The sequence below is a fragment of the Sus scrofa genome, chromosome 13 (assembly GCF_000003025.6).
Source record: "Sus scrofa isolate TJ Tabasco breed Duroc chromosome 13, Sscrofa11.1, whole genome shotgun sequence".
Taxonomy (NCBI): Eukaryota; Metazoa; Chordata; class Mammalia; order Artiodactyla; family Suidae; genus Sus; species Sus scrofa.
Genome location: NC_010455.5, coordinates 960,375 through 984,414, shown reverse-complemented (window position 1 = coordinate 984,414; position 24,040 = coordinate 960,375). Strand labels below are relative to the sequence as shown.

At 40.3% G+C, this 24,040-nt stretch overlaps 1 protein-coding gene across 3 annotated transcripts in view; it reads right to left on the bottom strand.

The window, feature by feature from the left end:
* CPNE4 (copine 4) overlaps positions 20,640–24,040 on the bottom strand; it is a 595,975-nt gene continuing 592,574 nt past the window's right edge. Inside the window, exon 16 of one of the 3 annotated variants that reach the window (XM_021071320.1) lies at positions 20,640–21,242. In XM_021071320.1, the coding sequence (XP_020926979.1) occupies positions 21,108–21,242 (135 nt within the window). In that variant the 3' untranslated portion in view covers positions 20,640–21,107. The remainder of the gene's footprint in view (positions 21,243–24,040) is intronic. The other 2 variants (XM_021071321.1, XM_021071322.1) reach the window with 2 other exon arrangements.

Sequence of the window (24,040 nt, the reverse complement as noted above, 5' to 3'; positions counted from 1 at the left end):
GGAGTGAGCCACGTAGGAAGGGGAAGGAAGGTTGCCAGTCCCAGGAACCTTTCAGATGACTGCAACTCCTGACGGACTTTGAGCCTGAACCATCCAACCAGGGAACTCATGGGTTCTTCACCAGAAGAAATTGCCAGAGAGAATAAATGATTACTCTTATCTTGAGTCACTAAATAGATACCTAATACACCTTCTGCCCAAAGAAATCCTTATCCTGGGTCCCAGAGTCACCTAACCACCATGTGTATATCTTGGGCATTCATTCTATTACTTCAGAAATGTTTTTCTTTCTTTGTCAAATGGGTGTCTATAGAAATTGGGAAATAAGAACTTAAAATTTTAGTTATTTCAAGAGCCTCTTCTTATTTGAGATCTGGCTAGCTTGGCTTAAAAAGTCCAGGCAATGCTCAGTTCCTGCTGATTACTTGGGCTGTTCTATAAAAACATCGCCTACTACTGTCAATGGCTAGTGTGTCTTGTGTGTATACTGTGCTATAATATGCATTTAGTATTGTGGAAGCCTATCAGTCAGAGACCACCTGAACTCAAACAAGGTTAAATTTTATTAGCTTGCTGCAGCACAAGAAAATATACACCTCAGGAGTTGTCTATGTAAAGGAATTATAAGATTTGGACTTATGATGGGTGATTTTAAGGTGGCATCAGGGAAACAGGGACTTGTTTTGGAATGGATGCTATCAAGAAGCAAGGACAATTCAGCATTTGGACAACTCAATCATTTTGTTCTGGCGGAAAGAAGGACAAAGTGAGATTAGGGATGATGCCAGTGAGGGAGCAGAAATCACTCAGAAGGAACTGTTAGTCATTTTGTAGCTGGGATAAGACGGCAGTCTCTTAGAAAGATTTTATTGATATTCCTCTATAAACACAGCAGTCTGATTCCTAACAGGATTCATTTTAACTCTTTCAGTGTATTTCCTCACTTAATCTTTATAATGACCTCACATGATAATATGTATAATTATCTCCATTTTACAATTGGGAAAATAAACACAGAGAGATGATACAATTTAACTCAGCTAGTAAGGGTGGACTTAAATCTCAGTGGTGTGACCACAGAGCCTATGCTCTCAACTATTTTGTTTCTTTGATTCTCTAAGACAAATATGTTGTTACCCTTGCATTGTAATTCCTCTATAGCATAGAGGAAAACTGGTAAGTGAACATATCATACACAGCGGTCTGTGAGGAATGAGGAGGCAGCCATTCAGTCTAACCTTTGCCCCTGGCGCCAAATCTCTCTCGGTCCATAATGGCAACCGTGAGTAAAAGACATCCTTAGCAGGCACTACTGCTGAACTAAATCAAAGGAAATCATGTTTTGTCTGCTGTCACAGAGCACACATCTCCTGATTGCTAGCCATGTCTGGTAGGTATCATTTTACTTGATTTAGTCACTATAGTATGCTGCTAATCAAAGAGGATCAGCCTGATTTTTAAGGGATCCACCCAGGGCCTCCTTTAGGGCACTCAGGCACCAAGTTCCCATCACTCTGACTTCAGAGATCACCCTGGACCTTGGGACTCTGATCCCAATTTGCCTCTCTGGGACTTCACTTTCTCATTGGAACAAAGATAACCCCCCTTATCTCTTTTTAGTACTACCATTCCGTAAATCTTACTCCTCTAATTCAGACCAAAAACTGATATAATAAATGTTCTTTTCATTAAATAAAGCATTAGGAATTGTTTAACTTCTCAATTTCTAAATCCATGTCCAACACAAGAGAATCATCACAGGAGGAGTAGGTTTTAAACCAAAGTTGTTTTTTTTTTTTTTTTTCTCTTTTTGTAGGGCCGTGCCTGACGCATATGGAAGTTCCCAGGCTAGAGGTCTAATTGGAGCTGTTGCTGCCACATCTGCGACCTACACCATGGCTCACGGCAATGCCAGATCCTTAACCCACTGAGCGAGGCCAGAGATTGAACCCGTGACCTCATGGTTCCTAGTCAGATTTGTTTCCACTGTGCCATGATGGGAACTCCAGGAAATATCTTTTTTATGTTTTCCTGCCTGTGGGCCTTTCAGATAGTTTTTATAATGTTTGTGATATGCCCTTTTGGGTTGGCAGAATTATGCTTTTTTGTTTGTTTGTTTTTTTGCCATTGCTTGGGCCACTCTCGTTGCATATGGAGGTTCCCAGGCTAGGAGGCTAATTGGAGCTGTAGCCACCGGCTTACACCAGAGCCACAGCAATGCGGGATCCAAGCCGCTTCTGCAACCTACACCACAGCTCACTGCAATGCTGGATCCTTAACCCACTGAGCAAGGCCAGGGATTGGACCTGCAACCTCATGGTTCCTAGTCGGATTTGTTAACCACTGAGCCACGACAGGAACTCCTATATTTTTTATTGTTGATTAGTTTTACATTGTATATTCATGTATGCTACCTCTTAACATGCCTTATATTTGAAATTGAAAACGTTTTAAGTGAGTTTAGACTTCTAATTAAATTATCCTTGGCTTTCCTCCATTTTTCTAAAGTTATGAGAATTTAGAATGTTTTAAAATCAGTAGAGCTGTTATGAAGTTTAGTTGAGCATAAATGGAGGAATAGATAAAATGAACTTTGGAAAGTTTTGAACTTTGGGATTCCACTGTTAGCTGGAATAGAAAACTTAAACGGCCATATTGCAAAATCCATAGAGCTTCATTCTGTAAAAAGATGGATTCTGCTTCAATGTCCTCCAGCAAGACTAAGTTCCAATTTCATTTTCAGGATAAAGCTTTTATTTTTATTTATTTGCTTTTTAGGGCTGTACTTTCCGCATATGAAGTTCCCAAGCTACGAGTCAAATTGGAGCTACAGATGCCGGCCTACACCACAGCCACAGCAACATGGGATCTGAGCCCAATCTGCAACCTATACCACAGCTCATGGAAATGCAGGATCCCCAACACACTGAGCAAGACTAGGGTTTGAACCTGCATCCTCATGGATACTAGTCAGATTTGTTTCCACTGAGCCATGATGAGAACTCCCAGTATAAAGCTTTTAAAAAAACAATTTTATTTATAAATTCCTAAGTTTGCCTACAGATTTTAGGGTTCCAAGAGTTGACCAGCATGGGAACACATTTGTCCTAAAGTGAAGAAGAAGAGAAGGAGGAGGAGGGGAAGGAGAAGAAAAGAAGAATCATCAATAGTGTGGTCACATGGTGATATGGGTTTAAAGTTTCCCAGCATCCTGTCTTTGTATTCAGAATGGTTCTGAAACCTAATGTAATTAAATCCATGTACATTTATTTAAAGTTCTCTGATGATTGAATAAAAATGTTGATGCCTACCGACCACGGAGCTTCACATAGCAGAGGACCAGATGCTTTCAGCCCAGGAAGGCTCCTTCACCTGGACTTCCTCCAGAAGCCATGGAGCTTTGAAGGCTGCAGTGTAGCTTGAGACCAGTGAACACTCTTGTAATCTGGAACCAGGGTCAGGGTGTCCTGTCTGAGCCCAGCAGAGATAGAGTCTTGAGAAATTCTAGAGAATGAATTCATTTTGGATTTTGATTACACTTGGAAAGGGTCCCAGAAGAATTAGAAATAGCCAACCCTTAAACTGTGCCTGCTAAGTGACAGGCACTGTTCAAAGTGCATTACACTTATTCCTCACCTACGAAGTAGGCACTATTGTTTTCATTCTCATTTACAGATGTTGAATTTGAGGCTTAGAGAGAACTAGCAGCTCATCCAAGCTCATGAACTTTAAGTTTGTTAAGTAAGTGTTGGAGCCACTGCTCTGTTACACTGTCTCACCTAAGATGAGAAAGATGTATATCTGAAAGATAAGATTTGAATATTCCTTGAGGGAAGAGTAAGAGTTCCTAGGAACAGAGTAGAGAAATAACATGCTAAGAAAAAGGACCATGGTTCCAGCTACTATTGCTGGGTAATAAATCACTGCACCCTTTTGGGCATAGCACAACCACCATTTTATTTTTGTATGTCTTCTGTTGGTTAGGGTCAGAAAAGGCACAGTGGGGGTGGCTTGTTTCTGCTTCATGATGTTTGGGACCTCTGCTGAGATGACTCAAAGACCAGGGATGATGTCAGGTGTGGGGCTGACATCATTTGAAGGCTCTTTCACTTCAGGTCTATTGTTTGATGCTGTCAGTCAGGACCTCAATTAGGCTGTTCTCTGGAATACCAGTGTGTGGTCTCACCATGTGGCTGCTTGGGGTTCTTCACAGTGTGGTGGTCAGATGCCAACAGCAAGCATCCCAAGAGAATCATATGTCAGCTGTGTTATGCTTTATGATATAGCCTCAGAAATCACATGCCATTACTTCACTTCAGACATGAGCTGGCCCAGATTCAAGGGAAGGAATAGAGACCCACGCCTCAATGTGAGCATGATAGAGCCGCCTTGTGAGAAGAGCACATGGGGTGGGAGACACGGTTACCACCATCTTTATAAAGTATAATCTGCCACAAACACCACAGATGTATCCATGAAAAAGGATAGAATTGCATCTAGGTATTTGCAGGAATGACCAATTGCTGGTCAATTGTTGATTGACCAATACTTCCCTGTGAAAATGCTTCAGATAATTTCTGGCTGGGTTGTAGGGAAGAAAACAAGACTTATCCGATTTATCCCACATTTTCTTCTGCTTCCTATTTCAGCTTCTTGATAAATATCTAGTATTTCCTCTATTCAGAGAGACAAAGGCCAGGCTTGAAGGACTGTAGGTGCCCAGGGAGACGTGAATACCACCCAGCATGAACAGCACATTCTGGGACAGAAGAGACTGACCATCAGGCAGGATGAGCCACCAACCCTAAATGCCCTTTCTATTGCGCCTGGTCTCTTAGTGACAAGGGCTGGGGAAGCTGAGAAGGGTCCAGGAGGAAGAGTGGGTGACTGCAAGGGGCAGGGAGGGCACTGCCAGGCTGCTTAGCGGTCAGACAGTGACAGCAGTTCCTCCCTCTGTGGTATTTAGATTCCAACCAGGTCTAGCAGGATTGTCATGGCAACTCACTTGTCTGCACCACTGAGCTGAGACAGGATTCCCTTAGTAACCGAGGGGCCCAGGAGATGATGCTTAAAATAATCTTTTATGCCCAGGCAGAAATGCCTTTGCAATTTTATTAACCATGAAGCATCATGGGGCATGACTTTTACTCCCACTTTATTTCAAAATGGAACAAAATGGCTTTTTAAAGCAGGAATTTCCACCAAGGGCCAAATGCTGTCTTGGCTCTGCAAAGCACATATCCTGCTGAAACCAATGAGCATCACACCCAAGTTTCTGAGAGGAGCTGCTGGTCACTATTATATAAATTATCTTCAAATAGGCCTGGCAATCTCTGGCTGAAATCACTGGGCTTCATCTAATCTCTTTTCTATTTCCTATTGAAGTCCCAGCCAGTCTCGCAGTAGGACAAATAGTTATGCTTGGCAAGAGTTTAACGCTTGGGCCATTTAGCCTGACACCTTCTTGCATCTGATGCCCTCCCTGCTCACATCATGTCTCCAGTTTTTCTTCATATCCAAGACCTGCCTCCCTGCTAAGGACTCCCTCATCATCACCAGCCCTGGCAATGAATCCTTGCTCTCTTAGCACTTACCATATGTATGCATGTTCTCTTGGAGTATTATCTTTTTGATATAAGTAGTGAGGAGCTTCAAGTTTATAAATCATGCCTTCTTGACAAGATTGCACATTCTGTAAAGGCAGGATAATACATTTCCTCAGTCCTCCCAGAAGTCCTACATTGTGCTAAGAGCTCCAGAAATGCTTGAAAATGATAGTCATGGTGGTTGTACAACTTTGTGAATATGCTAGAAAATACTGAAGTGTACACTTTGAAAGGAACAGCTTGACAGATGTGCATTATACCTCAATAAAAGATATGAAATCTAATGGAAAATATCCAGGATATCTAGAATGATCATACCAACAGGAGTACAGTTAACCCCAGAACCATAGCCTGTTGAAAGGGTCTTAACTTGGGTTACCAAGTGACTAGCCAAAGGCAAAGGGTTTGTCTTGCCCACACATTGCTCCTTCTGCCTCCTCCACCAATATCGGGAGCAAAGGACTTGATCTACTTATGTAATAGCTAGAAGCAGAATTTTTAGGATTGGGAAGTTCTGGGTTCAGCTCCTCTATCTGCTACTATTCCTCTGCACCTGGGGGAAACCACTTAGTTTCTCCGAGCTTCCTCATCTATAAAATATTTTTAAAAACAACAACAACAACAAAACAAACCCATACACCAAAACCCTTCTCAAGGCAACAGTACAGATTAAATTAACTGATACTACTCAGCCATAAAAAACAACAAAATAATGCTGCAGCAACATGGATACAACTAGATATTATCATACTAAGTGGACTAAGTCAGAAAGAGAAAAACAAATACCATATGATATCACTTATATGTGGAATGTAAAATATGGTGCATGGAGTTCCCGTCATGGCACAGCAGAAACAAATCTGACTAGGAATGATGAGGTTTCGGGTTCGATCCCTGACCGCTCAGTGGGTTAAGGATCTGGCGTTGCCATGAGCTGTTGTGTAGGTCACAGACTCGGCTCTGATCTGGTTTGCTGTGGCTGTGGTGTAGGCTGGCAGCAGTAGCCCGATTAGACCCTTAGCCTGGGAACCTCCATATGCTGCAAGTGCGGGCCTCAAAAGACAAAAAAAAAAAAAAAAAAAAAATAAAAATAAAAAGTGGCACAAATGATCCTATCTACAAAACAAACAGATAATGGACATGGAAAGCAGACTTGTGATTGCCAGGGGGGAGGAAGTGGGATGGACTGGGAGTTTGAAGTTGGTAGATGCAAACTATTACATTTAGAATGGATAAGCAATGAAGTCCTACTATACAGCACAGGGAACTATATCCAGTCTCTTGGTGCAGAACATGATGGAAGATAGTATGGGATAAAGAATGTATACATATGTGTGTATGTATGACTGGGTCACTTTGCTGTGCAGCAGAAATTGACATGACTTTGTAAATCAACTGTACTCTAATAAAAAAAGTTAATAGCCTGAAAAAAGTGATGCATGCAAAATTCTTAACACAGTAGTTGGCACATATTATGAACTAAAGAAAAAAGAAGCCAACTACTTCACTATTAATAATATTTAGATTCACTTTCCGGTATAGTACAATAATTAGGGAAAACCTTGATTTATCATTTCCTTACTTTCTCGTTTCCTTACTTTCTCATTGGTTAGGAGCTCTCTTTTTCTTTCTTTCTTTCTTTTTTTCTTTTGTCTTTTTAGGCCATACCCATGGCATATGGAATTTCCCAGGCTAGGAATCTAATTGGAGCTGTTGCTGCTAGCCTACACCAGAGCCACAGCAAGCCCAGACCAGAGCCGCCCGTCTGCGACCTACACCACAGCTCACGGCAATGCCAGATCCTTAGCCCACTGAGCGAGGCCGGGATCAAACTGCAACCTCATGGTTCCTAGTCAGATTCGCTTCTGCTGCGCCACGAGAGGAACTCCAAAAGCTCTCTTTCTCATCAGATCACTTTGCTATTGTTTCGCCTCTAATGTCCTTTATCTCCTTGTTTGCTGATCTGATTTTAATACTGCAGAAATACAACATGTGAAAGATTAGTAGTTTCATTGTTTAAAAACATCACCATCACCACTACCATCATCTTTATCACCATCATAGTTTCATCACCATCACACCACCATCGATTTGCCTGGGCTCCTATCTGGTCAACATGTAGTATGGTAATCCCCCTCCTCTCTCTCACTTCCATTTCTTTCTTTGTCCTTGGAATCCACACTCTTCAATCCAGGAGCACTGCAGAGAATTCTAGGTGTAAGTCTGAAAGATTTGCCTTAAAGTTGCCTTCCAGGGAGTCAGTCATTATGGGAACAGTCATTTGTCTGAAGGAACATGTGTTTTCTTGAAAAAAGAACTGCTGTTATATTACAGCCATAGTAATAGTAGTAACAAAAAACTCATAATAATTTTTGAGTCACTTGTATGGTATCAGATGTAATGGTAAATGTTTTGCAAATACTATTTCATTTAATCCCCTCAACAATCTTTGAGGAAAGTACTGTGCCTAGAGAGATTAGATAAACTGTCCAAGACCACGTGTCTCCTAAACATCTGTAGGAAACCATATAGCTTGTCCAGCCTGGTTAGAACCCAGGTCTCCTAATTCCCTTCTGTTTTTTTCCACTTAATGTGATGCTGAGCCCTTGGATTTGCTGGCTTGGGTGACTGAGAGCAGAAGCTATTTATAAAATATCTCCTTGCTTAAGTTATGGCCAGTAGAAAATGGGAAAATGATCTTTAAAGTGAAATATCAACCAGATTGGAAATGTCTAAATGTAAAATGCCGTTCTGAGTGGGCAAGGCTTTCTGCAAAAGGACATTTGAGACTTGGTCGGACAACAAAATAAAATATATCAGGAACTGATACTTGGGGAAACTGACTTTTCACCTAAACTCAGCTCTTCCTCCCATGAGCACAGGGGAGTATCCCGGCACCAGACCGTTGGAAGTGTCAGGCAACAGAAAGATGCTGGTTATAATTAATGGATGCTTTCTGTGACTCTAAGGCATACTGGCCTTCCCTGAGAAAGAAAAATAAGATAACCCATGGGACAAGCAGCCATTCTCCCCAAACTTCTCTCAGTTTTTCTCTGCAAACTTCTAGCAAATTCAGAAAATACCTTAATTAGAATTTCTTAGAGTTCCCACTGTGACAGTGGTAAAGTAACTGACTAGTATTCAGGAGGATATGGGTTTGATCCCTGGCCTCACTCAGTGGATTAAGGATCTGGCACTGCAGGGAGCTATAGAGGAGATCACAGACACAGCTTGGCTCTGGCATTGCTGTGGTCGTGGCTTAGGCCAGAAGATATAGCTCTGATTTAGCCCCTAGACTGGGAACCTCCACACACCATGGGTGCAGCCCTAAAAAGACATACATACATACATAAATAAAATATTAATAGATGAGTAATTCATATTAACTTAGCTACTTCTCATCCCTGCAAATGTTCAGTGACCAGAAAGAAGTGAGGGGAACAGATTCCCCTTGTGGCTGGTGAGAGTAGGTATGGCCATGTAGCACCACCTCCCTCTACACCTGCCCTGGTGTCTTTCTTCTCTGACCAAGGTCAAGCTACATTAGTCAAAAGTCTTCCGTTGTGAGCATAGCTCATACAACTCAACAACAACAACAAAATAAACAATCTGATAGAAAACTGGGCAGAAGACCTAAATAGATATTTCTCCAAAGAGGACATATGGATGGCCAATAGGCACATGAAAAGATGCTCAACATCACTAATTATTAGAGAAATGCAAATCAGAATTACAGTGAGGTACTGCATCACACCAGTCAGAATGGCCATCATCAAAAAGTCTGCAAATGACAAATCCTGGAGAGTGTATGAAGAAAAGGGAACCCTCCTATGATGTTGGTGGAAATGTAAATTGGTGCAGCTGCTATGGAAAACAGTATGAAGATTCCTTAAAAAACTAAAACTAGAGTTGCCATATGATCCAGCAATCCCACTCCTGGGTATATATCTGGAGAAAACTATACTTCAAAGAGATCCACGCACCTCTGTGTTCATAGTGGCACTATTCACTGTAGCCAAGATATGGAAGCAACCTAAATGTCCACTGGCAGATGAATGGATTAAGATGTAGTGCCTATGTAGTGTGGAATACTACTCAGCCATAAAAAAGAATAAAATAGTGCTATTTACAGCAACATGGATGCACTTAGAGACTCATACTAAGCAGCATAAATCAGACAGGGAAAGACAAAGACCATATGATATCATTTACATGTGGAATCTAAAATATGACAGTGGGAGGGATCGGGAGCTTGGGCTTATCAGACACAACCTAGAATAGATTTACAAGGAGATCCTGCTGAATAGCATTGAGAACTATGTCTAGATACTCATGTCACAACAGAAGAAAGGGTGGGGGAAAAAACTGTAACAGCAATGTATACATGTAAGGATAACCTGACCCCCTTGCTGTACAGTGGGAAATAAAAAAAATAAAATAAAATATGACATAAATAAATATATTATAAAATAGAAACAGATTAACAGACATAGAGAACAGACTTGTGGTGGCCAAGGGGGAGGAATGGACCAAAACTTTGGGGTTAGCAGATGCAAACTATTATATATAAAATGGACAAACAACAAGGTCCTACCATATAACACAGGGAACTATATTCAATATCCTGTGATAAAACATAATGGAAAAGAATATGAAAAAGTATATGTATATGTGTATAACTGAATCACTTTGCTGTATAGCAGAAACTAACATTGCAAATCAACTATATTTCAATTTAAAAAATAAATAAAATATCAAAAAAAATCTGTGGTTATGAGCAACAGAAGTTCAGTTTCAACTGAATTAAGTGAAAAAGAACATCCATGAGCTTTGATGGCTGAGAATTCCAGGGATGAGGTTGGATCCATAGTCTGAGATCATCAAGATGCCACATTCCTTTTCCCCTTTCTACCTCTTCATTCTGTGCTGGCCTCATTCAGATGAGGTGGCGAGTATGTTAGGGATTTTTGGCCTGGTGCAGGTTATGTGTTTATCCCTGTGTGGCCACTGTGACAAGGACAATCAAATGCTATTGGTTTGTGCACTTTCCAGCTTACTTCATTTTTTTTTTTACGCCATCCTTTTGTCTTCCAGGCCACACATCTTGCCCCTTATGCTACAAATAATGACTTAGAGATTGCTTACTGTATGCCATGCATTGAGCATTTATCTCCTTAAATCCTCACAAAGACTCTAAGAGGTAGATAGCATTGTTTCCATTTTGCAGATGAGAAATCTAAGGATCAGAGAAGGTAGCTAAGTTTATATTCTCTAGGAAATATATTTTTGCCTGACTCCAAAGCCTTTGCTCATAACCATATCGATGAGTCAGCCTTCATCAGGAGGGTAGGACAGGCTTGTTTCCTTGCCTTGGTAGAATGGATAGATGCACATTCTAGGATAAACTGAGATCTGCAGAATGGCAGCTCAGCTAAGTTCATTCTGATCCCTAGGATATTAAATAAAGAGACAAAATCAGAACATGATGGTAATTTCTGGACTGTGGCTAAATTTAATGGTATTTTTAATCACTTTCATATGATTTGTATTCAACTCTAAATGAATTAGTTTAGATTATGAAGTTATTTTCTCAGCTTAATCTAGTTCCTATGCGTGTACATATTTTTAATATCCTGCACTCCAGTCCACCTGAGTTTGACATTTGGTGCTCTGAATGCTTTCCATAATGCAGGGATTACAGTTCCAGTAGAGACCAGCTGGTTGCCAGGGATTAATCTGTGGGTTTTTAATGAATATAGGAAGTCTTCTTTAGCATTTTATGTCACTTAGAAAAATCATTCTCTATGCAAGAGGGAAGAAAAATGCTTCTTTTGAAATACACCATACCTTTTTATCACCTGTGAAAGAAATTCCTTTCTTAGAAATCTCACCTGGTCATCAGTATGGGCACAATAATGAGGGAAATCCTGTTTGTCTTAGCGTGAACTATGCCAACTTGGGGCTCTGCTTTCAATCTCACAGAGTGAAATCTAATGAATACACGTGCATCTATATATGTAGATGTACGAAAGAGAAGGGCACTCTATATAGTATAAGAAATCAATGTATGTTTGAATCTATTTTAGTTTTCTTTCAGAAATTCCTGGGTAAGACTAGAGAAATCATTCATAATGCCCAAACTTGAAGCTGGGTTTACTTTTCTGGGAAAAAGCATTTTTTTATTCCATCAACAAGGCTGCAGTTTTAGGACATTTTATGTTCCCAGGAGTCAAAGAAACAGACAGGAATGCAATGGCAGCCTGGTGCTCCTTTGTGAATTCACACTGGGCTTTTCAAATTACAAACCACTGTAATTTTCATCAGATTGGAAATGCATACTCAACCTTAGTGTTCTTAGGTAAACTTCAGAATTACAGAATTACTTTATTTGCCCTAAAGATCCCAAAACATCAAGGTCCCAAGCAGTCCCAAATCCCAGCATTTATTTACCATGCTCTGCTTAAGTTCAAAGGACAGAAACACTTCTAAAGTCACAAAGTGAAGAAGGCTCAGACACATTTTTAACTCTGAAGAAGAAAGAAGAATGGGATTGTGGGGATAAATAGTGCTGTTGTTAGCATATATGAAATTTTTGTAAATATTTTATGAAGGCTTTCTTTTTCTCCTAGGAGTTATTAAATGAATGATACATCTTATAATCCATGATTTATTAGAGCAAACAAGGCATCCTCTTTTAAATGCATCTCCTTCAATTAAAAATGTTTGTTGTCAGTTCAAGCATTCAGGAAAGATTTGTTGAGCACTCCTGTCTGTTCTTGGCTGTACTTTGGGGAATTAAGCGAGGTGTCCATGGTGATGGTGGTGGGAGAGTGGGGGTGGAGTTTGATTGAAAGATACAGTAGCCCAGAAATGTGCTAATGCAGGAGGGGGTGATTAGTGACAAGAACCACAAGTCACATCCACAACCACAAGTGGAGCCACATCGAAGGCAAGAAGTGAGGGTGGATCTGGGAGCCTGGTGAAGGACTGGATTGCCTGCTCATCAAATAAGCTGGGTATTAGAATGTTGTATTATTTTTGCTTTTCCGAAATCAAGGTGAAATTCATGTAACATGACATACATAAATTAAAATTAGCCATTTTCAACTGAACAATTCATTGGAAGTGCATATATTCACAATGTTATAAATCTCTATCCCTAGTTCCCAAACATTTTCATCCCTCTTTTTTGTTGTTTTTAATGAAAAGCAGGGGAAGTATTAGAGATATCTGAATTATAAATTTTATCACATCAACCTCAAGGTACTTGTCACATTCTCTTGCAGTGTAAGTTTGCTGTACTTCATGGTGAGGGGCTAGAAATCTTTGTGTTAAACAGTGGCTTTTGGTATGGTAGAAGTTATTGCACCAGAATCTGATTTTTGCTCAGCAGCTGTATTTCTCAGAAGACTGTGGGGAGATCTGTCATTGACCAGAAGGGCACCTCCTCTTACTGCTTCAGCCCTGCATGCTCTGATCATGTATTGGGTGCTGATAATAGCTCCTGAGGGCACTGCTCTCTGGGAGAAACTCAAATTTTTGTTGGAAAGAGGTTCTGGCAGAGGTAAGACCAGGTGAATATGAACTGGGAGGAGAAAAACTTGGCCAAGGCTTGATTCCGAAGGGCTCCTAAGAGGAGTTGTCACATGGACTGAGAACTCAAAGATAAGTAGGTGCCAACTGAGTGGAAGGGGGAGTCGGGGAAGCTTCCACCAATGCATTGCGACAAGATTGTCAGCTAGCAGTGTGGAGTCGGGTGGCTGAGGTAGTCAAGAAAACTGGGCAAGGATCAGATGATGAAAAGTCAAGTACATGTTAAGTTCAAAGTCATTTTCAAGTATTGTGATTTTATTCTGAAGTTGGTGGGGAGCCACTGGAGGATTTTTAGCAGGGCAGGGAGGTAAAATGCTTAGATTATAATCACTCTGGCAACAGTATGGAAAGCAGATTTGAGGAAGACAATGTAGATTTAGGGAAACTGGTTAGGAGGCTCTTTTGTATCCCAGACAAGAGATGATGAAGACTCAAACTAAATCAGGGCAGTGGCTGTACAAAGAAGGATAAAAGTGATGCTGCCAATTATAATAGCAAATGTTAAAATATATTCAGTACTTGCCATATGCCAGGTGTCATGGCTCTTGAGCTGTGCAATCCAATCTCCCCTTCAGGACAGAAGGGCTTTTCCTCCAGATGTAGGGACCCAGAAGCTGACCTCTCCGTAGTTTCCTCAGTTAAAGAGAGGCGACTCCTCCCAAACCATCCCTCTTCTTGAGGCATCTCATATCACTGGTTGGTCTATGAGGGGGTATAAAGGTTTGACTGCCATGCCACAACTTGAGATAACTTGGAAGGACTATCTCAGCTTCAAATCTACCTGTTACAACCCAGCATTTTCTCTGCCCAACTTCCTTTCCTCTCCTTCCACAGGTCATAATCCTGAGAATATTCCCTTAATAATCTACCTTCACACTAATCTCACTCTTGGAGTTTAGTTCTTAGGAAACCCAAACTGCAACACCAGAGAGGGTTCTGGGTACTTACACACATAATCTCACATCCTCACAGACATCTGTCAAAGTAGGAATTATCTCATTCCACAGATGGGAAATAGAGGCTTAGAAATATCATCCAACTCTGAAGCAGCAAAGGTTGGATTTGGATCCAGGAAATATTCTAGCTGGAAAACACTGGGTATTCCCACTGAACCATGCTTGGTAGGAGGGCATGGAGTCTAGAGATATTAAGAAAGCAGAATTTTTTAAGGACAATTTGAAGGTCTATCTCGTGTGAGGGACAAGGAAGAGGAGGATGAGAATGGTTGGCATGCTTGCTATTTCTTCTCACATGTGCCCCCACTTCTCTCGCTCCACACCTTCATGTGTTTTAATGTTAAGGCATGTGCCAAAAAGGATTCCAAAGTCCTAGAAACAGAGGGCAACTCTGGGCTGGAAGACCCTCTACATATAGAGACCACATATTGCCTCTGCTTCCGTCACTCCTAACTACCTCTCCCCTCCACACCGATCCCCACCCCCAAGCCTTGGGCAGGTTTGTATTCAGCAAGCGCTGTAAAGACTGAAGAAATGAGGTATTCAAACAGATTTAGAGGAAGCTCTTCTGGACAGAGTATTTTTGCTATCTCTCCTTAGCCTTGTCTCTATTCCCCTTCTGTCTCTGTGGGCAACCTTTTTACAGTTCTTGAACACCCAACGTTTCCTTTTAGCATCTTCTGGCAATACCCTGCATTCCCTCTGGGATAGGTAAAGTGGCCCCTCAAATGTGTCCAAACCATAATCCTTGGAACCCATAAACATGTTATTTTTCATGACACCAGGGACTTTGCAGATGTCATTAAAGTTATAGATCTTTGGATAGTGAATCCTGTCTGTCTGGGTGGTTCAATATAACCAATGTAATATAACCTTGCTGGAGCCAGAGATGCTGCAGAAAAAGTAAGGGAGAGTCAATATTTGAGAGTACTTGACCCCCAGTGCTGGAAGGGCCATGTAGAAAACATGAAAGGGGTAAGGGAATAAAGACTCTCCACCACCAGCCCCCAAGCTGACAGCCAGCAAGGAAACAGGACCTCAATTTGACAGGTGCAACCAACAGCTGGGAGCTGTGAAGCAGATTCTGACTCAGAGACATTCAGTAAGGAATGCAGTCCCCCTGACATCTAGATTTTAGCCTTATGAGGCCAAGAGGACCCAGCAGAGTCTTCCTGGACTTCTGCCTACAGGAATTATGCAATAATAAACATGTGGTTTTAAGCCATGAAGCTTGTGGCAATTTGTTACGCAGAAATAGTCAACCAACACACCTTTTGTCAGGGGTCTGGAGCAAGCAGTTCTCAAAGTGTGATTCCCAAAGGTCCCTGAGACTCTTTCAGTAAGTCTGTGAGGTGAAAAACCCTTTTCACAATAACACTAAGATTTTATTTGTACTAATAGTGCAAAATCATCAATGGGGAAAACCATGGGAATCTTGGCTCACAGAAAGGTGGCATCACTTTACCAGGGGTCATTCCATTTTTCACTGGCACAACCATGCAGGGAAGAACAGTTTCACTGAAGGATATTCTTAAGGAACAGAAAAATTGCTAGTTTTATTAAATCTTGACCCTTGAACCCATGTCTTTTTCATTTGCTGGGTGACCAAATCAAAGCACCCAGAGAGAACCTCTGCCTCAAAGAAGAGCACATATGCTTTTTCCCTCCATGGAACACCATTTTTACTCAAAAAAAAAAAAAAAGACTGACACATAAATTATAGTTATTAAGATGTGGGTATTTGGGAGATATTTTCCTGAAAAAAATGAATGAAGTGAGCCCACCACTTCAAGAAAAACAAATGACAATTTTTGTTGTAAATGATAGCAGCTGAGCTTTCTAGCAAAGAACAGAATTGAAAACCTGAGTCTGCCACTGGAATTTGACAAATTCTTAATATCTATGCTGTCTGATGAGATCAGTTGTGATATTATATAACAGAAGAATGTGATTTTTTTTGTATTGTAAAATAAACCATTGTAAGTATTTGGAACATTTGAAAAACTGAGTGGATCAATATTTTCCAAATGACCAATGCATGATGTTACAAAATCATGCGCTGGTAAAAGAACCATAGAAAATGCCAGGAAGCATTTATTGATATGCTTCCATATTCCAAATTGTAACTAACTTTCAAGAAACTACCACTTGCTTTATATATATATTTATATATATAATGAAATATTAATCAACCATAAAAAGAATGAAGTTATGCCATTTGCAACATTACGGATGGACCTAGAGATTATCATACTAAGTGAAGTAAGTCAGAAAGAGCAAGACAAATACCATATAATATCAATTATATGTGGGATCTAAAAAACAACACAAATTAACTTATCTATGAAACAGACTTCGGCTCACAGACATAGAGAACAGACTTGCAGTTGCCAAGGGCGGGGGGAGACACAGGTTGGGAGTTTGAGATTAACAGATGCAAACTATTAAATATAGGATGGATAAACAACAAGGCCCTACTGTATAGTATTCAATATTCTCTGATATGAAAGGAATATGAAAAGGAATATATATATCAAATATATGTATATCTGAATCACCTTGCTGAACAGCAGAAATTAACACAACATTGTAAATCAACAATACTCCAATAAAATAAAAAAGGAAACTACCACTTGTTGAGTTTTGATGTGGTAAAAAGAAGAATTAGCACAATTATCATAAAAATACCCTTACCTTACCAGTTACATAGCCATCTAAGGCTAGATTTTCTTCGTTGTGCTTCAACCAAGACATCATTTCACAACAGGTTGAATGCAAAAACAGATATAAGAATCCAGTTGGCTTTTGTTAAGCAAAACACACAATGCTGCTTGTCTCACTATTTTTTGATTTCCAAAATAGAGCTTTTTATAAAAATCTTTTAATTTTAATATATAATGGGTTTATTATTTTTATGTAAAGGGATTAATAAATATATTATATTTTCAGTTTCAATTTCAAATACAGCAAATATCAACAGACATGAACCACAGAAATAAAATCTCCTTGTTATCCTGAAGAATTTTAGAGTACATATTATCTACTGAGGTCTGCTGGAGCACAGGCCATTTGTGGTTATAACTCAGTGGTTCCGAATTTGCACTCAGAGCCAGTGTAAACCCAGAGGTATTTTTCATTTGACTCGTACCCCTTGGCCCTTTTGGTGTTTAAAACAATTTTTGACTTTTGAATGGGTTTTCCCTATTTACAAATCAGTAGGTTTTATGTGAAATACAGTTTTCTATTGTCTTGAAAAACTGGACCCTGCCTGCACCAGGTCCATGGTTCTGCTTGGATCCTGGAGCTGAGTGCAGCTGCTTTTCTCTGCACACACACTTTCCAGTTTCCCACCATCCTCACCACACCCTACTCTCTACATCTCTCCCTTTAAACCTGTTTGTCCTGAGTTATTCACACATGGCTCAGACCCTGGAAGCATCTGTATCTGAAGTGTCTCATCAATATGGTGGCAAGAAGCTGGGAAGACCCAGGTGTATCCTGAGACTCTTCTACTGCTCCCAGGGGAGACGTTGTACATTGTGAGATGCCAAGAGCCCACAAAAAGAAGATGAAATCACCAGATGAGACAAGGATTTATTTTCCTTTCTTTTTTCTTTTTGGTTGTCCACATGGCATGTGGAAGTTCCTGGGCCAGGGATCAAATCAACTCCATAGCTGCAACCCAAGATGCTGCAGTGACAATGCAGAATCCTTAACTTGCTGTGCCACAAGGGAACTCCGAGACCAGGATTTCTGAAATGGAGGCAAATGTCATTTTTTAATGTTCATTCTCTCAGATATTTTAATATCTGCTGATGAATATGGCTAGTGGATGGATATCATGCCAGGACTGTCACTGAAATGGGGATTATAAACGGAGTTTGTGCCCAAAGGGCCAGAGTATTTGGGTTCAAATCCTGGCTATGGGTTTTGAGTTATATGACCTTGGGTTAGTTACCCAAAATGAGACTGATAATACTATCTACCTTATAGGGCTTTGGGGAAGATTAAATGAGATAGTATGTGACAAGCACTTACAACAGTGGCTGGCACAAAGGATGCCCTCAACGATTATTAGGTATCATTTTTATCATTCTTTTGAGCTGGGCTTGAGTCTGGCTTTGAAAAAGGAAGGCAACTGCCTTAAGGTTCTACTGGGGAACCTGGGCTCTCTCCTCACTACCCCATCTACCAGATCCCAGGCATGCTGACATGAACATAATGGATTCTGAAAGATATTTGAGAATGATAAGATGCATCATTTTGATAGCCACAGCCACTCAATCCACCTGTTCAATCTACGGTGGACTTGGCAGAAGACCTAAATAGATGTTTCTCCAAGAAGACGGAGAGATAGCCAATGGGCACACGAAAAAATTCTCAACATCACTAATTATTAGAGAAATGCAAATCAAAATCACAATGAGGTATCACCACATACTGGCCATAATGGCCATCATCAAAAAAATCTACAAATAACAAATGCTGAAGAGGGTGTGGAGAAAAAGGAATCCTCCTACACTGCTGGTGGGAAAGTAAATTGGTGCAGCCTCTGTGGAAAACAGTATGTAGGTTCCTCAAAAAACTAAAAATAGAGCTGCTATGTGATCCACCAACCCCATTTTGGGCATATAGCCACAAAAAACTATAATTTGGAAAGATACATGCTCCCCAGTGCTCCCCATATCACCACTATTTACAATATCCAAGACAGGCAAGCAACCTGAATGTCCATCAACAGACGAATGGATAAGAAGATATGGTGAATATATACAAATACTACTCATCCATAAAAAAGAATGAAATCATGCTATTTGCAGCAACATGGATGGACCTAAAGATTATCATACTAATTCAGTCAGATGGAGAAAGACAGATATCACATATACGGAATCTAAAAAAATGATACAAATGAACTTATTTATAAAACAGAAACAGACTCACAGACTCTGAGAATAAATTTATGGTTACCAAAGGGGAAATGTGGGGAGGAGGGATAAATCAGGAGTTTGGGATTAACATATACATACTATTATATATAAAATAGAAAATCAACAAGGACCAATTGCATAACACAGGAAACTATATCAATATTTTGTAATAATCTAGAAGGGAAAAGATCAGAAAAAGATACATATTATATATATTATATGTATATATGGTTTATATATATATGCATATATGTTATATGTGTGTATTTGTGTGTGCCTATAACTGATTCATTTTCTGTACACCTGAAAATAAGCCAACATTGTGAAGCCACTGTATTTCAATAAAAATTTTAAGAAATTAAAAAAAAATCCACAGTGGATTTAATATTGATCATGAGGCACATTAACAAGTCCACTCATTTGTTCTTTCATTCATTCACTTATTTGATTATTTTTTTTCTTCATTCATTAATCATCCATTGAGTGCCATGTTCCTAGCCCATAGACATGGAAGCTCATGTCCTTGTTTTGGGTTATAAACACCCACCAACTATTTCTGTAGGACTGAGTCTAAGTATTTTAATTCTTTGTCTGTTGCAAACACTGATCCACATGTTTCTACAAGACTGTGAAAAAGCTATTCCTAATCTGAGGCCAAGTCACTTATGTGAAATAAATCACTGTTCAGAAATTTCCTTGAAAAGAGAAACAAGATTATAGCTCTTAGGAAAAATTCTGCAAGTACCCCATTTATTCATAAAATGATACAGTTTAAATATTTATGTTTTTTTTCAGTCATTCATTTTTATCATCATTTCCAAATGTGCTTTCAGCCAACATGTATTTGCAAGGTTAGGATCTCTAGTTATAACCCTGGAAATTGTACAAAGCATTTGATTTGCTTGTTAATACTTCTCCCTTGAGCAAACAGCAAATAGATCTATTTTGCCTTGTGATTTACTTTTCCATCTCTCTGACCAAAAGTGGGTTCCATCTAGTGTCTTTTATCCTTTTAAAACACTTGTCCATTTCACTGCAAAAAGATTATACAAGTAAACATTCATTCTTCTGGTTCAAGACTAGGCATTTTATATCAAAACACCTCCACTCCAAACAATGATTTCAGGCATTTGTGCTGATAGAGTTTGCTCTCAGGAGTGATAAAAGAAGCCCTCCACTAAGCTGAAACATCAACCTTGTGGGCCCTCTCTCTGGAGAGCTACACTGCATGGCCCTTGGCCGTAACAAGTTTCCACTGTCTTGGGCCTATTGAGGATGGTTTGAGGTATTCCTAGGATTGACATAAACAGGGGGCCTGTACTGGGTCTTTGTCAGAGCTGTGGGATCTTGGACCCATGCAGACCTACAGTACCACAGTCTAAATTTTAACAAGATATTCTGGTGAAGATCTGTTTACACAGGAACGTCTAAGAAGGGCTGACTGGGTGCCCCAGACCCACTTCAGGGAGACCACCTCTAGGCAGATAAATGACACCTTCAGTGGAGAGACCATTCTCAGCATGTAGGAATTAAAGATGACAACCGCAAAAATAGTGTTTTTTTTTTTATTTTAAACATGCAAAATACAATCCATGCATCTGCCATTTTAAAAAGTCTCTCATCCTGTAACAGATAAAACCAAATATGTTTTGGCTATCAACGTCCAATAAATGTTTCAAAATGCTTTACAGTGTAAAGATAATAAGAAATTTAGCAAAATTTCAACAAACCTGTATAAAAAACAGATACAGATTACATTTTATTTCAAGGCGACCATGCTGTAATGTAAAGAGTAGGTTATAATTATCTGTGTCTCTTTGTAAAAAGTCTTCAACAATCCAAGGGCTTAACAGATCCAGGCCTCGGGGCTACACATGCAAAAAAAATTGTCAGTTAGTTAAAAATCACCAAAACGTGCTATTTTTAAATGTGTTATGTGCGTGTGTTTTTTAAATAGAGGAGTAAAAGTATTAAATATTAGCAGGAAGAGTATTTCAGAACGCTGTAAAAGTGTGTGGAGTTCATGGAGCCAGTGTCCGGGAAGATTCATACATTTCTGATGAACACTTTGGCTTAATCCCTTTGCCATTGTAATAGTCCACAACTTGGTTTGGGACTTCAGCCAACACGCTCTTTGCCAGGGCAGCTGGAGACGCCTGCAGAGAAGAAGAAATCGCCATGACTTTGGTACCTGGCCAAAGGAATCCGACCCAGATCCAATCCAACCCAAGCCTAAAGGACTTGAGTCCCGCCCTGAGCCACTGGTCTCATTCATTCATTCATTCATTCACTCAGGACTTGTCCAGCATCTATTCTAAGACAAGAACTGTCAGATTTTTAGGGAATGAATCTTTACTTTCAGAATTATATTTTTTTTCATATGTCTCAAAATATAAAACTATTCACATCTGAGGATGGGTGAATGTTGAATGGCAGAAAGAAGTGCTTTGCAGTTTTGTGTCTGAATTATACTCAAATCCAGACACCTATTTGTGTTCCAGGGACTATGCTAAGATTTATACAGGCTATGCTTTTTGCCATTAGGGAAGTTACAGTCATGTGAGGGGAACCTGAGGGGGCTGAAATGAACCGTCCTATGAGGCAGAGCATGATACATGCCACAGAGCAGCAGATCTCATTGCATGGGAGTTGACTAGAAATGCTGAATCTTAGACCCATCCCAGAGCTACTGAATCTGAATCTGCATTTGAACTTGACATCCAGGTGATTCCCGTGCACACTGAAGTTTGAGAAGTGCTGCTTTTGAGTCACAAACCTTATGTGACCAGAGCATAGAAAACCAAGAGACTGAGTCATCTTGGAGGAAATTACAGCAGACTTCCAAGAGATGGTGTTTAAGTTGGGTATGTTTTAAAACAGGGAGGAGAGGGTTGGCATTTGATTATTCCAGGGACAGTGAGTCACCCCATGGGGCTAAAGGAAGTGCATGTCTGTGTGCGTGTGTGTGTGTGTGTGTGTGTGTGTGTGCTTGCACGCGAGTGCACTGGGGATGCAGGATTGGTGGGGCATTCAGTTGGAAAATGAGCTTGCAGCCATGTAATGGAGGGTCTTAAATTACATGCTAATTAACAAAGCCTTTGCTCCATCAGCATTATGGACCCTGGGGTAAAGGAAGGTGGAGGTTAATATTCTGCAGGGACTCTGGGGTCGTGCAGAGCTGGGTCTGACCTCTGATCCTGGGACTCAGTACTAACCCAGCCCATAGGCAAGTAAGATTGCATGAGCCTCATTATGAATAATTACTGAAGTGGTTGAAAACTTGAAGCAGAGTAACTATTAACAAATGTTTGAGGTCTCTCAGGAAAAATCCTGAAGGAAAGGGGGCTGGCTAAGTGCCAGACGACCATGTTTCCAGCTCTTTCTTTCCTACGTGGCTTGTCACTCAGTCATTCAATTTTGCTAAGCCCTGAGATTCTCAGAGACAAAATAGGCAAGAACAGGAACTCATTCTATATCATAGAGTTTTTTAGGAGGCTCACAATGTAAGAGACACATATCTTTAAAACAATCTGAAAACACTGTGAGGAGTGTTTCTAAAATGGTCCTTCACATTCTGAAGATGTCTTAGTATGCTGGATATTGGCATCCATGGATGCTCTATAAATAACTGCTCAGGGTTGTGTGTTAGATCATGGCCCACTTGTATACCGGGGAAGACACAAGAGTCATGTCTCACCCTTTTCTCTCTGGCCATCACTCATACAATGGTTAGAAAAACAAATATGTTACTTTCCAGCCTCCTTTGCATCTAGGAGTGGCCCTGTGATCTGGTTTCATCATTTGAGACACAAGTGGGAGTTTCCTGGGGGATGTTTCTTGGGAAGCTCTTCAACAGACATGATTGGCTCTGTTTCTCTTTCCTCTTCCTTTTTTTCCATGAACTAAAACGTGATTCCTGGAGATATGGCAACCACTTTATCATTATGAGGGAAGAGCAAAAAAAATCTCTGTTAGCCCTAACCCTACTGAACCATTGAAAAAAGGAATGTCAGCAGCTGCCAGGCCCTAACTTCTAGCTACATGAGCATACTTGTATTTATATAATCCAAGGTTTCTCAACTTTAGCAATATTGCTGTCTTGATACATTTGATCATTCCTTGCTATGGGGCTGTCTTGGGCATTGTAGGATGTTCATCAGCATCCCTGGCCCCTCCCTACTGGATGTAAGTAGCCATCACAATTGTCTTCAGACACTGCCAAATGTCCCCGGGGAGAAAAATCATCTTCAGTTAAGAACCACTCATGTGATTCACTGTGAGATGGATTTGCTGTTATTTGAAGACAAAAATATTCTTGAACAGTGTGTCAAATAAAACCTTCTTGGATGATGAAAAGTATTCTATATGCATGCTGTCCAGTGTGGTAATGACCAGACGCATGCTGTCACCAAGCCCTTGAAATGTGGCTAGTGTGACTGAAAAGTTGATTTTTAATTTTTAAAAAAACTTTTAATGAATTTAGATTCAAATAACCACCCATGGCCCTTTGCCACTTTGTTGGACAGCAGAGTTCCTAGTGATTTGCCGGATCTTTGCATATCTGTGTTGGTGGTTCCAGCGAGCAAAGAGGGCTTGGAGGGCCATTAGCTTGGGAAAAGGCAAAAAGTATGAAAGTAGGTAAAAACAGCTGGCAGCAATGGCTAGAGCTGTATTTATTAATCACCTACACAGACCAGGCACTGTGCTGAGCTTTTTTTTCATAGGCACCACATCTAATCTTCCAATGTGTGGGTCATCTGCCCTACTCTACAGATCAAAGTCTGTGACACAGAGCTTTAGTAATTTGCTCCAAACCACAAAGCTCAGAGCCTCTTCCCTGTCCAAAGCTCTGAGAAACCATGGGGAGTAGACAAAGGGAGCAATTCACAGGTTTCTGGCTGCATGAAATGGACTCAGTACCTCACCTTGCATTTTATTTATGATTTATTAAATT